The 21,267-nt window shown below is 53.8% G+C and overlaps 1 protein-coding gene across 1 annotated transcript in view; it reads right to left on the bottom strand.

The window, feature by feature from the left end:
* Nucleotides 1-17,636: 17,636 nt before the first annotated feature.
* The window catches only part of LRRC27 (leucine rich repeat containing 27), a 63,818-nt gene continuing 60,187 nt past the window's right edge, over nucleotides 17,637-21,267 (bottom strand). The window contains exon 11 of the mRNA XM_008969319.4: nucleotides 17,637-18,028. Coding sequence (XP_008967567.3) covers nucleotides 17,852-18,028 — 177 coding nt within the window. The 3' untranslated portion in view covers nucleotides 17,637-17,851. The remainder of the gene's footprint in view (nucleotides 18,029-21,267) is intronic.

Genomic DNA, 21,267 nt, shown 5'->3' with positions numbered 1-21,267 from the left:
GGGACCCAGGTCGCCTCATGGCAAGCCTTTTGCCCACAGCAGCTGTGGAAGGCAGGAGACAGGATGAAGCCTTTAATACAGAGGGCCTGCTCTGATTTCAGTAAGCAACCATCTATCACTCAGAAGCCTGGACAGACTAGGGAGCAGGAGCACACCAGGCCTCCTCCAAGGTGTCTGGCAGGGAGGCCGGCCTGGGGAGCACACTCCTTGTCCCTTGTCGTGTCGTCTGAGGCAGGGGCTCAAGGCAATCTTTGCAGATGCTGAGCCAGGAACCCTCGACCTTCTAGCAGGCCACAGATCCTTTGGGCAGTGTTTGTTTTGTTCTGCTCCAGTCTGGAAGCCCTTGGAGGGCAGTGTGGGTCTACAAGGCCAACTTTGTCTTGTCTGTTCTGGAGCTGTCTCCCTGCCCCTTGGGTTATCAGGATGATATAGGGTCACATCCCCTGAGGCAGTATCTCAAAGGACCGGCTGGGAACAGAACCTGCCAAGACTCCACTGGAGGTGGTGCAGAGAGCTGGGCAGGCACATAAACTCTGAGGCCAAACTGCTAGAGTCCTGCCATGTGACCTTGGGGAGACTGCCACCTCCCTTGTGCCTCAGTGTCCTCATCTGTAAAGTGGGAAATATGATGGTACCTACCGTGTAGCCTCGTACTGAATATTAAATGAGTTAATATTAAATGAGATACTTAGTACAGCACAAGCCCCAGTAAAGCTTCCATGAGTCAGCTGCCATCACCATCATCAACACTTTTGTCATTATCACCATCACCATCACCACCACAGTCTCCACCATCACCGCTACAGCCATCATCACCATGATCATTACCATCCCACCTCCCCCATCACTACCACCACCATCACCATCACCATTGTCACCACCATCACCATCATCACCATCACCATCACCATCATCGCCATCACCATCATCACCATTACCACCACCCCCATCACCACTACCATCACCATCACCATTATCACCATCACCATTACCATTATCACCATCACCATTACCACCACCACCACCATCACCATCATCACCATCACCATTACCACCACCACCATCACCATCACCATTATCACCACCACCATCACCATCACCATCATCACCATTACCACCACCCCCATCACCACTACCATCACCATCACCATTATCACATCACCATCATCACATCACCATTATCACCACCACCACCTCCACCATCACCACTACTGCCATCATCATCATGATCACCATCCCACCTCCCCCATCACTACTACCACCATCACCATCACCATCATGACCACCATCATGACCACCATCACTATCATCACTATCACCCCACCACCATCACTATCACCATCACCATTGCAACCACCATCACACCACCATCACCATTATCACTGTCACTGCCACCACCATCTCCACTATCATCACCATCACACCACCACCACCATCCCCACCATTGTCACCATCACCACCATGACTATCACTACCACCATTACCACCATCACACCTACCATCACCACTACTATCAGCATCACCACCACTGCCATCACCATATCACCATCACCATTATCACCAGCAAAATGATCACCACCACCACCACTCTCATGATACTTGTATAGCTGGGCCCTCAGTGGGATCCTCGGGTACACCTGAGGCCTTGTGCTATGCTCAGGGCCAGGTGGGAGATGCAAACCCTGTGCCCACATGCTCTGTGTGCAATCTGCCCCTGCTGGTATCTGGCTGAGGCCCGTGATGCAGAAGAAGCCAGGCAGGTGAGTGGCTCCCAGGTAGCTGCTCTTGAAGCCTCCTCTGACCCCATAACCTGTGCTCTCCCATGTCCTTGGCAGGGGAGCCGAGGCAGCCCCCAGGGCCAGGCTGGCTCTCAGCAGTGGCTGTGAATCCCTTCCAGACTCAGGTTCGAGAGGCCCTGTGGCTGCAGCATCTGGGCAAAGATATTTCTAGGGTGGGGCATCCCATCCCCAGACAACTGCTTTGGTTTCCAAACAGTGGATGTGTGGCCCTTCTGTTTCTGAAGGAGCTGGCTGTTTCTCAGCAAGACCCGTGCTGTTCTCCATGACCAAAGAACTAATCCAGAACCCCCGAACCCAGCCCAGGGCCCCTGGGATCACAGGCAACATAGCAGCCTGGCTTAGCAGGTTGTAAGCTCTCTCCTCCGAAGGCCATTCCCAGGATCTAAAGTCCTCGTTTCCTGGCTTGAAGTTAACCCTTGAGGTCCTAATGTTGGAGAGAGGAAAAGCCTCCCCCATGTTGATCCAAACGGCTTGGCCAGACATGGATCTCTCTCAGAAGAACCCACGACCAAGGACGCTGGCACATTCCTGGTGAGGTTCTCCACGAAGAGGTGCAGTGTGAAGTGGCCTGTCACAGAATAAGAGTCCTAAAGCCTGCGTTCCCATAAAAGCCCCTGGCCTGGGAAGCAAACACAGACCGGGAGGCCCCTGCCTGGCCTGGGCAGCTCACCCAGACTGGGAAGCACTTAAAAGCTGGAGGCCCCTGGAGCTGCTGGTCCACAGGAAGGTGAAGCTGCACTCCTGCCCTAGGGTCTTCCAGGGTGCCTGCTGTGGAGTTGCTGGAGACGAGCCCACCACTCTAGGGTCCGGGCACCTGGAACACAGCAGGCACTCGGGCGCTTCCAGTCCACGAGAGGCACCTCCCAGACGGCAGTCTTCTCTGATTGCTTTCTGGAGTTTGAGTGCAGAGGTGGACGAGGTGAGGGAGGCAGCCGAGCTGTGTCCTGATGCATCTTCCGGAGGCACTCTGGGTGGACGCTGGGCCCCTCGGCCTTGCCAGGCTGGGAGCTGTGTCCTGATGCATCTTCCGGAGGCACTCTGGGTGGACGCTGGGCCCCTCGGCCTTGCCAGGCTGGGGTCTCCCTTCACAGAGCCCATGCTTGTGGGCCCCACACCCAGACTAGCACCTTTCTGTCAACACAGCCATGGACACCATGAGAAACCCCCACAGTTAAACACTGCCCAGAGCCCCAGGCCGCCTCCTGGGGTGTCATTTTGTAAGGTACCTCACCAACCTCATGAGAAGTCTTTGCTGTAGGGACTTATTTATTTTAAATGAATCAGGGTCTTGCTCTGTCGTGCAGGCTGGAGTGCAGTGGCACAATCATGGCTCACTGCAGCCTCAAAAACTCCTGGGATTAAGCCATCCTCCCACCTCAGCCTCCTGAGTATCTGGTGGTATTGGCCACCACATCTGGCAAATTTGTTACTTTTAGTAGAGACGGAATCTCGCCATGTTGCCTAGGCTGGTGTAGAACTCCTGGACTCGAGTGATCCTCCCACTTCAGCCTTCCAAAGTGCTAGGATTATAGGCTTGAGCCACCATGCCCTGCTTGTGGGTTTATTTTTTAATCTGACAGTTTTGCCAAACCTCATACTAGAAGGTGGGCTTCTGTTTGCTAAAAACACCATGATATTTCATCATTAAACCAGTTGTTATCCACATCTGGGATACTTGGAGAAAACCCTCTCAGGGTATATTCACATTTCACGCCCAGCTTGCAGAGGCACCTTCATGCCTTCTGCTCCCCAACCCTGACCTCCCGCTCACCTAACGAGCAGGAGCTAGCCTGTGTCCAGAGCGGGGCGGGCGGGGGTGGGCGGGGGTAGGTAGGAAAGGTCCTGTACTGCTCCCTCCAGGCAGAGACTCCTAGGGGAGACAGTGTGGTGGCCTGGGGCCCAGGGGCCTCCCTGCAAACTCTTTCCCCTTAAACCCTCCTCCTGGTGGGTGTGGCTATGCATTTGTCCCGACCCCTCCACATGCAGAACCTGGCATGAGCCCTGGGGCGTGGGGACAGACACGGAGTCCAGGTGACCTCAGGGTTGTCCTGAGCTGAGGTGTAGACCCCAGGCAGACCCACAGACAGAGTGGGGCTCTCCGAGGTGTGGTTGGAGGGCCGAGAGCAGAGCCCTGTGCTGGATCTAGGGAGGCACTGACGTGTCAGCAGGTGCAGCAGCGTGCAGCTGGGCTGGGCTGTGGGGCTCCTGTCCTTGCCCTCCTCCAGTGGCCAGGAGAGGCCAGGTGTTCGTGCTGTCCCCCACAGGATGCCTGAGGGAGTAGGTGCAGGAAGGAGCAGGATCCCCTGGGCTGGGGCTGGAGGGCGCTAGAGGCTGTCGCCTGCGTTCTCCCACGTGCACAGAAACGAACACCTTCTGGCTGAGAAAGGCTGACTGGGGGGCCTCTGGGCAGCCTGGGGCCTGAGGGGAGCAGAGCTTGCTGGGAGGGCCTCATTCCTTCCCGGGTGGAGGGAGCAGCCAGGCAGCACCCTGACAGCTCCAGCCCTGGATGGAGAGCAGCCCCCACACTGGGCTCCAGCCCTGAGGGCTCTCCCCAGCCTCCTGACCCCACGGAGGAGCTGGTGAGTGTAGTGGGTGCAGGGCCAGCTTCCAACAGTGACAAGGGGGACCTGAGCCCAGCTGCCCCCAAGGCCTGGCCAGCACTTGGGGAAGTCCGGCAGGGTGTCCTTGAGGTCACGTGAACTCCGCTTCTGGCCTCACGCCCCAGGGCCCACGCCGGGTTCTGCGCTGTGTGTCCTGAGACCCGGACCGAGCGCATGGGGCCTGAACGGCACCTTCCCTGGCCGGCTGCCCACGGACGTTTGTGGGCTTGGCCCTCCTGTTTTGGGCTCACTTGGGGTGCAGGACTCAGGGATCCACGCAGGAGATGAGCCAGGCTTCCTTGAGGGAGCCAGGAGGGCCAGAGTTTTGGCCGATTGCTTTCTCAGCCTGAGACGTTGCCCTGTAATGCCAACCCTGTTGCCATGGCCTGGCGTGGGACCTCCAGGGCCGGGCAGCTGCTTCCCTCAATGAGAGCCCCCGAGCCCCTGCAGGCGGCTCCGTGGTGCGCCCCCCCGCCCCCGCAGGAACCCCGCCGCCCCCGCTTGAGCCCCGCCGCCCCCGCATGAGCCCCCCCGCCCCCGCATGAGCCCCCCGCCCCCGCATGAGCCCCCCGCCCCCGCATGAGCCCCCCCGCCCCCGCATGAGCCCCCCGCCCCCGCATGAGCCCCCCCCCGCATGAGCCCCCCGCCCCCGCAGGAACCCCGCCGCCCCCGCTTGAGCCCCGCCGCCCCCGCATGAGCCCCCCGCCCCCGCATGAACCCCCCCGCCCCCGCATGAGCCCCCCGCCCCCGCATGAGCCCCCCGCCCCCGCATGAGCCCCCCGCCCCCGCATGAGCCCGCGCCACGCCTGGCCTTGGAGCGCCACCTGCAGGTGAAGTCGGTTCACGGGAGGCTGGGCCTGCGTCCTGGGGCCCCAGGGCTGGTGACGCCCATCAGCACTCCTGGGACACCGCCTGTGACCCCCTGGCAGCGTCCGCCAACCACATTCACGTTTCTCACGCACTGGCTCCCTGCTGCGGCTGCTGCTCTCTCCAAGCCGTGGGCCTGCGACCACCCCAGACCATCTGCCTTCTGCAGCACAGTTCCTGCCCCTGGGGGTTCTCAGGCCTGGCTCTGGGCTCTCGCCTCCCTTTTCCCTTCCCAAGGCAGCTCGGCAGAAAAATGAGAAGTCCCAGAAGCTCAGGACGCCCTGAGCTGGAAGTCAACATAGACGGTACTCACTCAGTAGCTAAGGGAGGCAAAGAGAACAGCAGAGCAGGAACCAGGGGAGGGGGACTCCACCCAGACATCCCAAATCCACCAGGGGAGGGGGATCCCACCCAGAGACCCCAAATACACCAGATAGAGGGGTACCTCCCACCCAGACACTCCAAATCCACCAAGGAAAGGGGTACGTTCCACCCAGACACCCCAAATCCACCAGAGAGGGGCACCTCCAACCCAGACACCCCAAATCCACCAGAGAGAGGGGTACCTGTCACCCAGACACCCCAAATCCACCAGAGAGAGGGGTATGTCCCACCCAGACACCCCAGATCCACCAGGGAGAGGGGCATCTCCAACCCAGACACCCCAAATCCACCAGGGAGAGGGGCACTTTCCACCCAGACACCCCAAATCCACCAGGGAGAGGGGCACTTCCCACCCAGACACCCCAAAGCCACCAGGGAGGGGGGCTTCCGCCCAGACACCACAAATCCACCAGGGAGAGGGTTGCCTCCTGCCCAGACACCTCAAATCCACCAGGGAGAGGGGCACCTCCCACCCAGACACCCCAAATCCACCAGATAGAGGGGTACCTCCCACCCAGACACCCCAAATCCACCAGGGAGAGGGGCACCTCCCACCAGACACCCCAAATCCACCAGGGAGGGGAGGCTTCCTGCCCAGATACCCCAAGTCCACCAGGGAGGGGGGGCCTCCTGCCCAGATACGTCAAATCCACCAGGGAGTGGGGGCTTCCTGCCCAGACACCCCCAATCCACCAGGGAGGGGGGCTTCCTGCCCAGACACCACAAATCCACCAGGGAGAGGGTTGCCTCCTGCCCAGACACCTCAAATCCACCAGGGAGTGAGGGCTTCCTGCCCAGACATCCCAAATCCACCAGGGAGAGGGGCGCCTCCTGCCCAGACACCTGAAATCTATAAGAGGTCACAGGATCCAGAGAGGCCGCAGGGACTTGCTGGCTGCAGGGCCCCATCAGGAGCAGGGCCACGTTCAGAAGATGGGCTGAGTCACAGGGTGGAGGGTGGGCGCCAGGGCCTCCAGCACCGTTCCCCCACCAGCCTGTAAGCACCTTCCAAGCAGGGGTCTGGGTGGTGGCTTCTGTGCCAGCTCCTCTACCCTGCCCAGCAGAAATTACCCGCCACTGCCATCCGGGAGGCAGGCTCTCCCGCTCCCCTTGAAATGGGGCCTCTCACAGAGTGAGGTCGGGGTTTAGAGGGTGAGAGAGGGCAGATGACCACGGGAAGGGTGATGTGGAAAATGAGGGCATGAAGGTGGCCTCCAGAAGACAGGCAGGAGGACATGGATTTCCATGGCGGGCCCTCCCGGAGAACAAGTAGCCAGCTCATCCCTGCCTCCACCCCGCCTTCCAGCTGCTGCCTCTGCCAGGAGCCCGGTCCTCCCTACGGAATATGCAGCCTCTCCCCAGGGCCCATCCAGCAGCACCTTGTCATGAAAGCTCCTTGACCCACAGGACTTTGATTAGACGGCAGTGTTCAGGCTGGGCTGTGCCCAGGGCCTGAGGCCAACACAGGGCGCACTTCTCCTGTGTCACAGCAAAAGCAGTGGTTGGTGGCTTCAAGTGAAAGGTGGGCAGCATCTTGGCAGGTTCATAAAAACAAAAGGTCTCAGGGGACCCCAATTGGAATCCCCCAGACAAGAGTCAGACAAGGGGGCACCACATGGTGGGTGCACCTCACTCTTCCTGTCTCCCACGAAGACCCAGCTCTGGGCACCCACACCCCATCCTGGAGATGCCAGGACATGGAGTGGTGCTTGTGCACGTGTTGCCCAGAGGGGCGATGTCCGCAGCACTGGCCAGAGAGCAGGGAGGGCCCTGACGCACCACCCATGGCTGGTAGCCAGGCCTGACCCAAGCCGGGCCGGACCCAAGCCGTGCCTGACCCAAGGAGACACCAAAGAATCGCCTCCCATCTAAAGGCACCAGTTCCCGAGGGGAGGCTACTTTAGTCACACAGACCCGTGCCAGAGAGATGGCACCAGCAGCACCAGCCAGGGCCCAAGGGGACCCCAGCACGGCACGCCCCACACGAGACTTCTAGAGCCAAGAAATAAAGGGTTTTCCAAGGACACATCAGCAAATGAACCGACAGAGAGGATGCGAATGTTGGCATCCAAAGGAAAAGTGTGGAAGAGGAAGTAGAAAAAAGTCCACAAACACTGAGCAAAAGGAAGGAAATGAAAAGAGTGTGGCTCGGGGACACAGCCAGAGCTGAACAATCCATCAAAGGGGCCCCTGAATGACAGAGGGAGCAGGTGGAGGAGAGGCCGCTATTTTTGAAAGAACAGAAGCAAACAGCTTTCCTGAAATGGAGGAAGAGCTGCACCCACAGCCCAGGGGCTCCTGACATTCCGGTGTAGCTGAAGAGAAAGACCTGAACTCAAAGGCTGGTGAGTATACCATGGCCCCCAGACAGACAGGAGATGCCTCTACAGGAGACAGAATCCTGCTGACCCAGGCTGTGCCTCCACAAGTCTGGGAGCCAGAAGACAGAACAATAACATCGACTCAGAGAGACAAGGATGAGACTCAGCACTTGCGGATCCAGCCCAGGACAACTCACAGGATCCACACACAGGGCAGGAGGCAGGCTGTGGTCGCTGCCTGTCATTCTACAGAGACCTGGGCTGCCCTGGGACTCACCTTCCCCAGGAGAATACGGAGGAACTGGGGCATGCCAGGATAGGCCCAAGCCTTTGGAAGGCCTGGACACTCCCACTCTGCACTTTTAGAGCCCTGAGCCTCCATGGAGGAAGGCCAGGCACCCTGCTAGAGACCCCAGGGAGGGACCATGGGAGCCAGCGACATCCTGAGAAAGGTAGTTCCAGTGATCCCAGCATCCCATCTGAGACCAACCTTCCAGGCCACCTGGCCAGAGCGCCAGGTGTGTGAGGGTGCTGTCCTGCACGTCTCAGCTCAGCCCGGCCATCAGATCGCTGGTGCCCCCACGGACAGCCTGAGGACGGGAGAGCCACCCTGCTGAGCCCGGTCAACCCAAAGCATTCTGAGATCAGGGGGAGGCTGCTGCTTTCAACCACTAAGTGGTCTGTCACAGCAACAGATAACTGAGACGGTGGAGAGAAACAGGACATCAGGACTTCTAAAGGCCTCAGCCGAGGCAGGGGAGAAGAAAAGGAAGGGAAGAGAAAGCCCAATTTTCAAAAATTAAGAGAGAAATATCTGTCTGATATGAGAGAAAGTGGGAGAATGGAAGAGCATAGAGGGACTGCAGGTTCCCAAGAACAATGGAATGAAGAGACTTGATCAAAACAAAGATGGAGGGAATGCAAGCAAGTGTGTGGTTACCACATTACATGTGAATAACCTGGAATTTTCTATCAGCTGTATTTTTTTAACACAACCTAACAGGCTTGGAGTTTTTCCTGTACACTGTTTTAAGAAGCATAATTAAAGCAGAGTGATTCTTTTAAAAAGATGGCAGTGAATGAAGTGCGACTTCTGGGCCAGGTGAGCGATGACCTCCTGCTCTTGTAGCCACCAGGGAAGGCCAGACGCAGCAGTCAGAGGAGACGCAGGGGTCACGGGGTGCGTGTGAGGCTGCGAGCCAGGGGCAGCCCTGGAGGGCCTCGAGGGGGACTGGAGCTGCTGCATCCCGGCCTGCCCAGGCTGAGGCCCAGGGCGTCACAGACAGGAAGCAGGGCTGCTGGAGGCACGGCTGGTCCCCCAGACCATTTTCAGGGTCTGGTACCAGCACAGGAAGCTGAGGGGCTGTTCTGGAGACAGGGTGAAATCTCGGGTTCGCAGCAAGCCCAGGACAGGTCTCACCCACCAGCCTGCCAAAGGCAGAGGCTGACCAGGAGTAACTGAAGCTGCGACCCAGTCTCCACCCAGCGCAAGCCCTGCCGGGATGAAGGTGATAAAACCTGTACCCATTTATGTGCTTCACAGAGGAAAGGGCCAGTCCTCTCACGGAAACCGGCATTGTCCTTAGTCTCTGTGGTTTGTTTACAGAGTTGACCCTTGAACAACGTGGGGTTTACGGCGCGCTGATGCCCCACGCAGCTGAAAATCCACATATTGCTTCTGACTTCCCCAAAATGGAACTACTAATAGGCTACCATTGACAGGAAGCCTTCCTGGTAACATTAACGTTCAATTAGCGCATATTTTGTATGTTATATTACATATTGTAGTCTTACAGTAAGACAGACAATCATCAGGAAGAGAAAATCTATTTACTACTCATTAAGTGGAAGTGGATCCTCATAAAGCCTTTGTCGTCCTCCTCTTCAGGTTGTGGACGGAGGAGGAGGAGCTGGTCCTGCAGTCTCAGGGGTGGCAGAGGCAGAAGTGGGGGAGGAGGCAGGGGAGGCAGGGGAGGCAGGCACACTCGGTGTAACGTGACGGACATACGTGTAATTTCTGCCTGACGTTGCTCTTTCATTTCTCTAAACTTTCTGTGCGGTCCCAATCCTCCTTCCAGCGCTGGCTGTAGTTTCCATGCCTGCATCATAGAAGGGCCCATGTCCTGACAGAGGGCAAAGGCAGCTTGAATGACAGGAATGCTCCTGCCAGGGTCCCGGGTCACCTTCTTTCCCAGCACTGCTTCCTCTACGCCTTTCTCCTCCTCGTCGCCTGGTTTGGAAACACTCATCTCCCTCAGTCTCTCCTGTTCATTGCTGTGGTGCAGCATCTATTAGCTCTTGAATTTCTCCAAGGCCTGTATCTGGAAACTCTTCACCCTCATCTTTTTTGCTATCTCCACAATTTCTTTAATTGATATATAATAAATGTACATATTTTGGGGGCACATGTGATAATGTGATACACTCGTATAATGTGTGAAGATCAAGTAAGGGTAACTGGGATGCCCATCAACCTATTTCTTCTCTTTCTGCTAGGAACATTGAATGACTCTCTTCTAGCTATGTCGAAATGTGCAACTGACTAACGTTAGGTAGTCACCCTATTGATCTATTGAACGCCAGGTCTTATTTCCTCCATCTCACTGTGCATTTCCACTCATTAGTCACCCCCTGCACTCCCCACTTCCCCCACTTCCTGGCCTCTGGTCACCACCAGTCTGCTCTTATCTTCATGAGATCCACTTTTTTAGCCCCCAAGAGTGAGAACAAGCGATGCTTGTTTTTCTGTGCCTGGCTTACTGCACGTAACATAATGGCCTCCATTCCATCCAGGTGGTGGCAAGAGATGGGATTCCATTCCTTTTCCATCATTTCCATAATTGGCTGTCATCAATGCTGGGAAGTCGTACACAACATCTGGACGCGGTTTTCCCCAGCAAGAATGTGCCATTTCAGGCTTCGTGGCTTTCCCAGCCTTGCTGCCAACCATGACGGCATGTCTAGTGTGTAATCCCTCAGCCTTTCATGGTGTTCTCCCCTGAGGTTCTCTTCGCCAGCACTGACACTCCTGTCCTACAATGCCACATGCAATGAGGCTTCCAGGTCCCTACGGCCTCTGGGCCAGAGGCTGCGTTGGAGACATATTTGGGGGCAAGTGGGCTCCTTTGACACCTTCAGTGTTGAACTCATGGGGTTCTGGGTGGCCAAGAGGCATTGTCCAATACCAGAACTTTAAAAGGCAGTCACTTACAAGAAGCAAGGTACTTCCTGATTTCAGGGACAAAGCATCGATGAAATCAACCCAGAAAAGAGGTTCTTGTCCAGCCTTCTTGTACAACCAAGGAGAAGATGGTGTTTTTCTTTTCCTTTTAAGCTCAGCGGTTAGCAGCTTTCTAGATAAGGGCAGTCCTGATCATAATCTGACTGTGTTTGCACAGAACAGCAGAGCTGGCCTCTCCCCTCCTGCCCTAAATTCTGGTACTTGCTTGTCTTCCTAATTCATGCCTGTGGCATTTTTTTTTTTCAGAATAGGGGACTTATGTCTGCATTAAAAACATGTTCAAGCAGATATCCTTTCTCCTCTTTCTCCTCAGTGACTTTCTTCGTGGTTTCCGTATCCAGGAACTTGTCTGCTGCCCCTTGGCCGACAGAAGCTGCTTCTCCTGTTATCTTGACATTTTTCCAGCCAAGCCTCTTTCTAAAATTATCAAACCATCCTTTGCTGGGATTAGATTCTCCAGCTTCAGTTCCTTCCCCTTCCTTTTATTTGAAGAGACTACAGGTACACCTTTCTCAGTGTATTAGTAAGTATTCTCTAGAAGGACAGAATAGGATATATATACATATGAAATGGAGTTTATTAAGGAGAACTGAGGCACAGGATCACAGGGTGAAGTCCCACAATAGGCTGTCTGCAAACTGAGGGGCAAGGAAGCCAGTAGTAGCTCAGTCTGAGTCCCCAAACCTCTAAAGGAGGGAAGCCGACAGTGCAGCCTTCAGTCTGTGGCCGAAGGCCCGAGAGCCCCTGGCAAAACACCGGTGTAGGTCCAAGAGTCCAAAAGCTAAAGAACTTGGAGTGTGATGTTCAAGGGCAGGAAGCATCCAGCATGGGAGAGAGACGAAGGCCAGAAGACTCAGCCAGTCAGCTTCAGCCACCTTCTTCTGCCTGCTTTTTCCAGCCATGCTGGCAGCCGACTGGATGGTGCCTGCCCACACTGTGGTGGGTCTTCTCCCAGTCCACTGACTCAAATGTTAATCTCTTCTGGCAACACCCAGAAACAATACTTTACATTCTTCAGTCTAATCAAGTTGACATTTAATATGAACCATCACACACAGCAATCCTATACCCACATAAAAGCTGCATTCCCAATACAAGATAAAAAGGTATTTCACAGAAAGTGTTAAGGCTTTTGTGCCTGCTCACAAATTTCCTTATTTTTTTACTATGGTCCTTACGTTGGATTCATTTATCTTGAATTGGTAGGCAACCGCAGCTGTAAACCTCAATCTACGGAACATACCAAGAAATTCAACTTTTTCTTGAAATGTCATGACTTTTCTCTGCTTCTCAGGAGCTCTTCGGCATGACTGGTGGCACTCTATGGGTCCCAAAGTGTTCTTCAAGGTTTACAGTATCGCGCTCAACATGAAAAATACACAAGAACATCCCGATGTCCCCTTTTTTTCAAGTTGGGGTCTCACTCTGTTGCCCAGGCTGGAGTGCAGTGGTGCAATCACAGCTCACTGCAGCCTCGACCTCCTGGGCTCAAGGGATCCTCTTGCCTCAGCCTCCTGAGTAGCTGGGACTGCAGGCGTGTGCCACCATGTCCAGTTAAAACAGATCACTTTTTACCGTGATACACAATGTACTGAAGACATGAACCGCTCGTGCAGAGATTAGCACCACACGATGTTTTAAGCGGATCCTTGACATGCTTGCGCTCACTGCAATAGCAATAGGAGGTGGCTTTGTAATTATTCCAGCAGCACACTGTGGACTGCAGTTAATTTCATGCAGTTATAATTTAATGCTGCATTTTTTTTTTTTTGAGACAGAGTTTTGCTCTTGTTGCCCAGGCTGGAGTGCAATGGCGTGATCTCGGCTCACTGCAACCTCTGCCTTCCAGGTTCAAGTGATTCTCCTGCCTCAGCCTCCCGAGTAGCTGGAGTTACAGGCATGTGCCACCACGCCTGGCTAATTTTGTATTTTTAGTAGTCACGGGGTTTCTCCATGTTGGCCAGGCTGGTCTTGAACTCCTGACCTTAGGTGATCTGCCCACCTCGGCCTCCCAAAGTGCTGGGATTACAGGCGTGAGCCACTGCACTCGGCCAATGCTGCATCTTTACGGCGACATTTCTCTCTACTGTGAATGGTCCATGTATGGTCTGTATATTTTATGCATTCATGACATAACTTTTTCTTTTTTCTTTTTTTAGATATTTCTAGGCTATGTGGCTCATCTGCAAAGTTTTTCAAATTGTTGCAAATTTCCAAAAATTTTTGCAATATATATTTTTTTAAAAATCCACTTATAAGTGGACCCTTATAATTCAAACTCTTGTTCAAGGGTCAACTTATACAATGCTGGACACTCACTAAAAACTTATTAGAAAAATGTAATATATTATAGAAAAAAGAAGAAAAGAGATATAAAGGAAATGAAAAGATGGAGAATTTCAACAGAGAATCGGCATCCACAAAAAATTATCAGACACCTTAGACCTGAAAAACACAACATCTGAAATTTAAAACTGAAAGAAAACACTTATTAAAAAAAATCATTATAATGATGATGTAAAAGGATCTAGTAGAAAAGGTGGATGGCATGCACGAGCAGATGTGGAATTCCAGCAGAGATGAGAACGAGAACACGGAGGTGAGAGGAAACTCTGGAGAGGAGCAGGATGGGATCTGACACCACGCACTCCCTGAGAACACGGAGGTGAGAGGAAACTCTGGAGAGGAGCAGGATGGGATCTGACACCACGCACTCCCCAAGAACACGCAGGTGAGTGGAAATGCTGGAGAAGAGAAGGATGGCATCCAAGACCACGCACTCCCCGAGAACACGGAGGTGAGAGGAAATGCTGGAGAGGAGCAGGATGGCATCCAAGACCACGCACTCCCCGAGAACACGGAGGTGAGAGGAAATGCTGGAGAGGAGCAGGATGGCATCCAAGACCACGCACTCCCTGAGAACACGGAGGTGAGAGGAAATGCTGGAGAGGAGCAGGATGGGATCTGACACCACGCACTCCCCAAGAACACGCAGGTGAGTGGAAATGCTGGAGAAGAGAAGGATGGCATCTGAGACCATGCACTCCCTGAGGCTCACCAGGAAGCCTGACTCGGCCGAGGAAAGACACGCTGCTCAGGGCCTGGGATGTTTCTTCTGAGTGCAATGGTACAATCGTCTATGTTTGTGTTTTTTTCTCTATCATAAAGCTGCTGTTTTTAATGTTAAAAAACCTCATGGGTTTTTCTGTGGGACACAACAGAAGACAGGATTTGTAAATCTAAAACCACGTAGACAGGAGGCATCTAGCCTGATGTACAGAGAGGAATGAAAAATAGAACACATGACAGAAGAGACGTGCAGGTTACAGCCACACACACCCACATATGCACATACACACGGGCGCACACATGCACACACTCATACACATGAATGCATACACACACGTGCACACACACACAAAACTGAAGTCTCAGGGAGAAGAGGGAGAACAGGGGAAAAAATAGTAAAAAAATAAATGGCTAAGAATTTTCCAAAACTGACGAAAGATACTAACTCTCAGATTTGAGTTCTATATATTCCAAGAAAAAAAAGTAAAAAGAAAATCACATCCAGGCACAGCACAGACTGCTGAAAACCAAAGATAAGGAGAAACAATTTTAAGACAAAGAAAAAAGACACATTACCTTCAAAGGAGCAACAAATAACAATGAACATTGAATCTTTTTTTTTTTTTTTTGAGACGGAGTCTCCCTCTGTCGCCCAGGCTGGAGTGCAGTGGCACGATCTCGGCTCACTGCAAGCTCCGCCTCCCGGGTTCACGCCATTCTCCTGCCTCAGCCTCCTGAGTAGCTGCGACTACAGGCGCCCGCCACCACGCCCAGCTAATTTTTTGTATTTTTTAGTAGAGACGGGGTTTCACCATGTTAGCCAGGATGGTCTCGATCTCCTGACCTCGTGATCCACTCGCCTCGGCCTCCCAAAGTGCTGGGATTACAGGCGTGAGCCACAGCACCCGGCCTGAACATTGAATTTTTAGCAAAACTCATGGGAGCCAGAAGACAGTGGAGCCCATCTTTAAAGTTCTGGGAATGGCAAAAATCATCCACCTAGAATTCTGTCCTGCGCAGAATAAAGGCGAACTAAATTTATTTTCAGACAAACAAAAGCTGAGAGAACTTACGGCCAGTCAAAGCATAACCATGATACAAAGAAATACTTAAATAAAAGTTATTTAGCTAAATGAAAATCAGCCCTCACTGGAGCATGAAGCTGCAGGAAGGAAGAGCATCGCGATGGGTAAAGTGAAGCAAACACTGATGTCTAGTAACAGCGCGTCAAGACACCGTTGGGGCACACGGTACCTGTGTCTTGCGTGCTTACCTGTGGAAGGGAGGCGGACGAGAGCAACAGCATCAAGGGCAGGGAACTGGCAGATGGGAGGGACCTTCTCAGGGTCATTGGCTCATTCAGGAAATGCTAATGAACTCAAGGGCATGTATCAAATCTCTAAGGCAACACCCAAGAGAATAATATTAAAAGATATTACTAAAACTCTAATACAAGAGATATAAATAAAAACATTGATCACTATCAGAAAGCAGCAAAAGAAGAATAAAGGGAATAAAAACATGAGATGGGCACGGAATCCGCCTTACGCACACGCACCTTAAATGTGAGGGCCAAACACTGTAACTGAAACACAGAACTGGCAGCTAGAGAAAGAAAAGGAGTCCCGAGTATATGATGTCTCTGTAAGGTGCACTTTAAATCCAGTACAGTAGAAGGAGGGAAGAAGATGCATTATGAAAACGCTGACCAAAACAGCAGCAGTGTGCCTGGATTAGTATCAGACAAAATCCACAGAAGGCAAGAAGTGAAAAGGAGAGGCGAAGAGAAATAGTTCATAATAATGACAAGGTCAGTTCGACAGGAAGATAAAACAATCCTAAATTTGTAGGCATCTGACAAAATAGCCCCAAAACACGTATAGCAAAAACTCACATAACTAAGAAGAAAACACATGTTCATGATCATAGCTAGAACTGTTCACAGGCCTCTCTCAGTAACTGAGAAACCAGGCTTAAGTCAGTCAGTAAGGGTACAGGAGCTCTGAGCAACAGGATTAGTCAATGTCACCTGACACACACAAAACAATGTACCCAACAACTCAAAATACATTCTTCTCAAGTGCACAGTCTACATTTACTAAAACATATCCTGCGGCAGGCCGCGGGGCGAGGCTTCACAGTTTCAAAGGACTGGGATCACAACGGACACGCTCTCTGATCAACAACCAGGTGAGCACCTTGGAAGCTGAGCCCCAAGCCCAGTTAAACCTTCAGAGGAGAGCAGCTCAACCCACGGCTGACTCCAGCCTCACGGGAGACCCTGACCAGCAACGCTGGCTGAGCTGCTCCGACGCCTGCCCTCAGGCGTGAGAAATGGCAAACGTCTGCTGCTCCAGCCGCTGGGCCGCAACAGGTCACTGACACCTTTTCTAGCTTCCTGAATGGAAAGCTTAGGTGATAAATTTCACGCCCTTCTTCTCTAATACATGGGTTTGGAAGTGATGCATTTCTCTCTAAGCACCAGTTAAACTCTCGGAAAGTACGAAGTGCAGGGCGCAGAGACCCATGAGACAGAAGACAAACAGCAAATCCAGTGAAGCCAAAACCTGGGGCTTTTGGAAAAGAGGAACAAAATTGATAAATCCATAGCAAGAATGATGAAGAACACCAGGTCAAGAATAAAAGAGGGGACATTATTACGGATCCTAAAGATACTGAAAATAAGAGGAACTTTATGCTGATACATTGCACAACTTGGATGAAATGAGGAAACTCACTGAAACCATATTTACCAAAATTAACACAAAAAGAAACAAAGTCTGAATAGTCTCACCTCTGTTAAAGAAATCAAACCAAAGATGTTTTCAAGATCCAAGCAAACACTCAGCACAAGAGACTAAGTCACACAGAATCTACACAGCCTGGGCAGACAGAGCATTGAAATACGGCTGATCTAGGATGGGGAGGTCTGCAGACCCTGCCGTGTCCCTGGGGTGGAGTCCACTGAGTGGCAGGCTGAGTGGTAGCAACCAGGAAGGGGTCAAGGCTGAAAGGAGGGCCCCGTAGCCGGGCAGGGAGCAGGGGAAAAGAGGGCCCCCAGGGGAGAGGAGGGCTTGTCACTGGGCAGGGAGCAGGGTAACCACTCCCCCGAAGCCCTTTTTGGCTGTCACCCCTCCCTCCTAGCCAAAGGTGGTGCTGCAGGGACTTCTGGCTTGGCGGGAATCGGGTGACCTGGTCTCCTCTCCCACACTCAAATAACTAAGTGAAGGAAAGCTGTGAGTACTTTTGTAACAAGGGCTCCAGGACAGGAGAGAGAGGCAAGTGCCTGAGTGTGAGCACTCTGTCGCATGGCTTGGCGGGAACCTGCGGAGGAAGGGAAGGCAAGACCACGTGCTCACAGTGTCCTTCCTTTTAATACGGCTGAAATCTTCCACAGCCTCAGGAGAGGGACGTGGACCTGTCTAAGGAAAACAACAGGCTGCGTGAAATCAGCCCTCAGGGTAACACTGAACCTGGCGCTCTTCCGGCACCACACAGGAGGCGACGCCCAGGAAAGAAGACTGAGCGGCTCCTGTCTGAAGACGTCTCCATCAGTCCAGCCACCTGGTGTCACTGGTATCTGCAAACATTTCCTGGTTCTCCATATTTTGTGTTAAAAAATGTATTTTGAGGCTGTGCTGCCGGCAGGCCAAGCGAAAGGTTTCCAGTGAGGGCCGCCCGTCGACGATCTTCGTTCAAGGTTAATCCCAATTTTAGCTTCAATACTTCATCCTGTAGCTCTGTGGCCTTATGGGAGACAAGGAGGGGGAGATGTTAGAAAGGCTGGCAGGACTTAGGGCGTCACCACGTCTCTGGCTCAGATTCCACGTGGGGCCCAGGCCATGTGGGCGTCAGCAGAGCCAGCCCCGCTGCCCCGGGGCCCCTGCAAGCCGCATCACGGCGCGGTCCCCCCTGCAATGGGGCCCAGCAGCCTACTTCCAGCCAGCTCCCAGGCCTTCTACCTCATGAGGACACCACCCTCTGCAGGCACACACATGGCCACTCATCCTGGTGTCCCCACGGCCCCACCCAGGTGTCCCGTGCATCTGCACAGGTCAATGGATGAACAGAGACTCAGGGCATCGTCCTGTGAGCAAAGGGAAGGCTGATGCCACACCCCGGGCAGTGTCTTGGCAAGCATCACCACAGCCAAGACCACACCTTAGAGCCGTAACTGTCCTGGGAAGCAGATGGGGCCACAATTGCCACCCCCACCCCACAGACACAGAAGCTGTGGATCAGGGTTTCCTACAGGAAAAGGAACTTGCTGAGCGTGAAACCAGGGGCAGGCTTTCTGTTCCAAACCTCATGGTCCACGGCCAATCCCCTGGGCAGAACAAGGTGAGGCTGAGGAGGGCACTGCGGGGGGCCCTCAGGTGGATAAACTGAGGAGGGGATCTTCCCGTTCCTGCCCCTCAGGCCCTCTGCAGAGTCCCAACCTCCCCCACTCCAAGCACAGGAGCCCTGGGCCACCCGGCTCCCGTCTCCCTCCCCGGCTTGCCTTGCTGGGGCCACAGGTTGGACACTTCCTCCAGTGCAGGTCCCAGGAGACCCCTGCAGCCTCCCCGCCCCATACAGACATAATCACAGCAGGTCCCTGGAGCCACTGCACCCCCTCACCATGCAGCCATATCACAACAGGTCTCCGGAGACCCCTGCAGCCTCCCCCGCCACCCCATACAGCCATAATCACAGCAGGTCCCCAGAGATCCCTGTAGTCTCCCCTCTCCATACAGCCATAATCACAGCAGGTCCCCGGAAACCCCTGTAGCCTCCCCCCTCATACAGCCATAATCACAGCAGGTCCCCGGAAACCCCTGCAGTCTCCCCCCTCATACAGCCATAATCACAGCAGGTCCCCAGAGATCCCTGTAGTCTCCCCTCTCCATACAGCCATAATCACAGCAGGTCCCTGGAAACCCCTGCAGTCTCCCCCCTCATACAGCCATAATCACAGCAGGTCCCCGGAAACCCCTGTAGCCTCCCCCCTCATACAGCCATAATCACAGCAGGTCCCCAGAGATCCCTGTAGTCTCCCCTCTCCATACAGCCATAATCACAGCAGGTCCCCGGAAACCCCTGCAGTCTCCCCCCTCATACAGCCATAATCACAGCAGGTCCCCAGAGATCCCTGTAGTCTCCCCTCTCCATACAGCCATAATCACAGCAGGTCCCCGGAAACCCCTGCAGTCTCCCCCCTCATACAGCCATAATCACAGCAGGTCCCCAGAGATCCCTGTAGTCTCCCCTCTCCATACAGCCATAATCACAGCAGGTCCCCGGAAACCCCTGTAGCCTCCCCCCTCATACAGCCATAATCACAGCAGGTCCCCGGAAACCCCTGCAGTCTCCCCCCTCATACAGCCATAATCACAGCAGGTCCCCAGAGATCCCTGTAGTCTCCCCTCTCCATACAGCCATAATCACAGCAGGTCCCCGGAAACCCCTGCAGTCTCCCCCCTCATACAGCCATAATCACAGCAGGTCCCCAGAGATCCCTGTAGTCTCCCCTCTCCATACAGCCATAATCACAGCAGGTCCCCAGAGACCCCTGCAGCCTCCCCCGCCCCCATATCATAACTGTGGGCTAGAGCAGCACTCATGGCTCAGCTCTGCGACTTGGTCAATGTTACTTGTTACTGACCCAGTAAGTAGTCATTGATAACGAATTTTGCTTCCCATAGAAACCTGTATTCCCTGTGGGATTCATAACTGCCTCCTTTTAAAATGTTTGTTTTCTACATCTGTCATTACATCCCCTCAAACTGTAAACCTCTCTCGACATCCTCCTCCACTGGCCAAGTCCTCAGACTGACCTGGTCTCCCTGTGGAGACCCCGCCAGGCTCCTCTCACAGTAGGGGGCGGCCGGGGGCTTCTGGGTCAGCTCCCTTTCTTCTGGAACTCTTACCTTCCTCTCTCAGCATCTACTCCCTTGTTTTGATAGAACAAATTCTACAGTAGCTTCTGGAGAAAGACTCTCTAGATGGGAAGCAGCATTTTGAGTCTTTGCGTATCTGAAAACGTCTTATTGTGTGCTGACCCCTGACCTTGCAATGGGAGTACCGAATCCCGGCGCCTGCTGAGGGCAGTGCCATCACCGCGACCAGCTCCCTCCCAGTGCCTGGTTCTGTGTGATCCTCTCTCCCCGCCCTCCCTGGAATCTCCGGGGGTCCGTCCTGCTCCGGTTCGGGATGCTGAGCCATGGTGCCGGCACGTGTGGGCCCTTCTAGCAGGAAGCACGTTGGTTCCTTCGTGAAGAGCCCTCCTGCACCTTCTCCCTCCGTCTGCTCTCGTCTCTCCTGCCGGAACGTGCCGGATGCTTCGCTGTGCTCGGGTCGTCCTCTAACTTCCTTTCCTCTTGTCCCATCTGTTTCCCACCTCCCCTTCCTGGGGGATTTATTCATCTACTAATTTAATTTTTTAAATTTTTTGCCACATATTAAACTTTGCCTTGGGAGTTCTTCTGGGTTACCTGAGTGTTCACTTTCTACAACAGCTTGCTGGGTTTCATGGCAGCAGACTTGTCTATTCCTATGGGGGGGATTTTAATTCTGGCTTGTCATTTTTAAGTGTCCCCTAATGTTCGCATCCATTCGAAGCTCGCTCCCCAGCCGGCTGGCTTTGGCCTCTCCCTCACCTTGGGGCTTCCCTCAACAGCTGAGGAACCTCTCGTGACTGAGGCCCTGGAATGAGGCTGAGATCGGAGTGTTGGTGGTGGGCTGCTGGCTGCTCAGTGCAGGCTGGGGCTGTCTGGGGTACGCCCAGGTGGCTTCTGTCTTGGTTGGCTGATATCTCAGACAGCGCCATGGAGCTGGCCGGCCCTCCTGGTCAGTTGTGCACCTGACCTTCTGCAGGGCTCTTTAGGCCAAACATGGCTGCTGTCACCACTGTGGTGCCTGGTTGGTCAGCTTATCTAGAGGCAGCCCTGGCTCTTGCTGGGTAGGCTGGAGGAGTCAGTGGGCTGGGCAGAGTAGGGAAGCAGACC

This window comes from Pan paniscus, chromosome 8, assembly GCF_029289425.2.
Source record: "Pan paniscus chromosome 8, NHGRI_mPanPan1-v2.0_pri, whole genome shotgun sequence".
Lineage (NCBI taxonomy): Eukaryota > Metazoa > Chordata > Mammalia > Primates > Hominidae > Pan > Pan paniscus.
The sequence above is the reverse complement of the archived record's forward strand: the minus strand, read 5'-3'. Positions and strand labels throughout refer to the sequence as shown.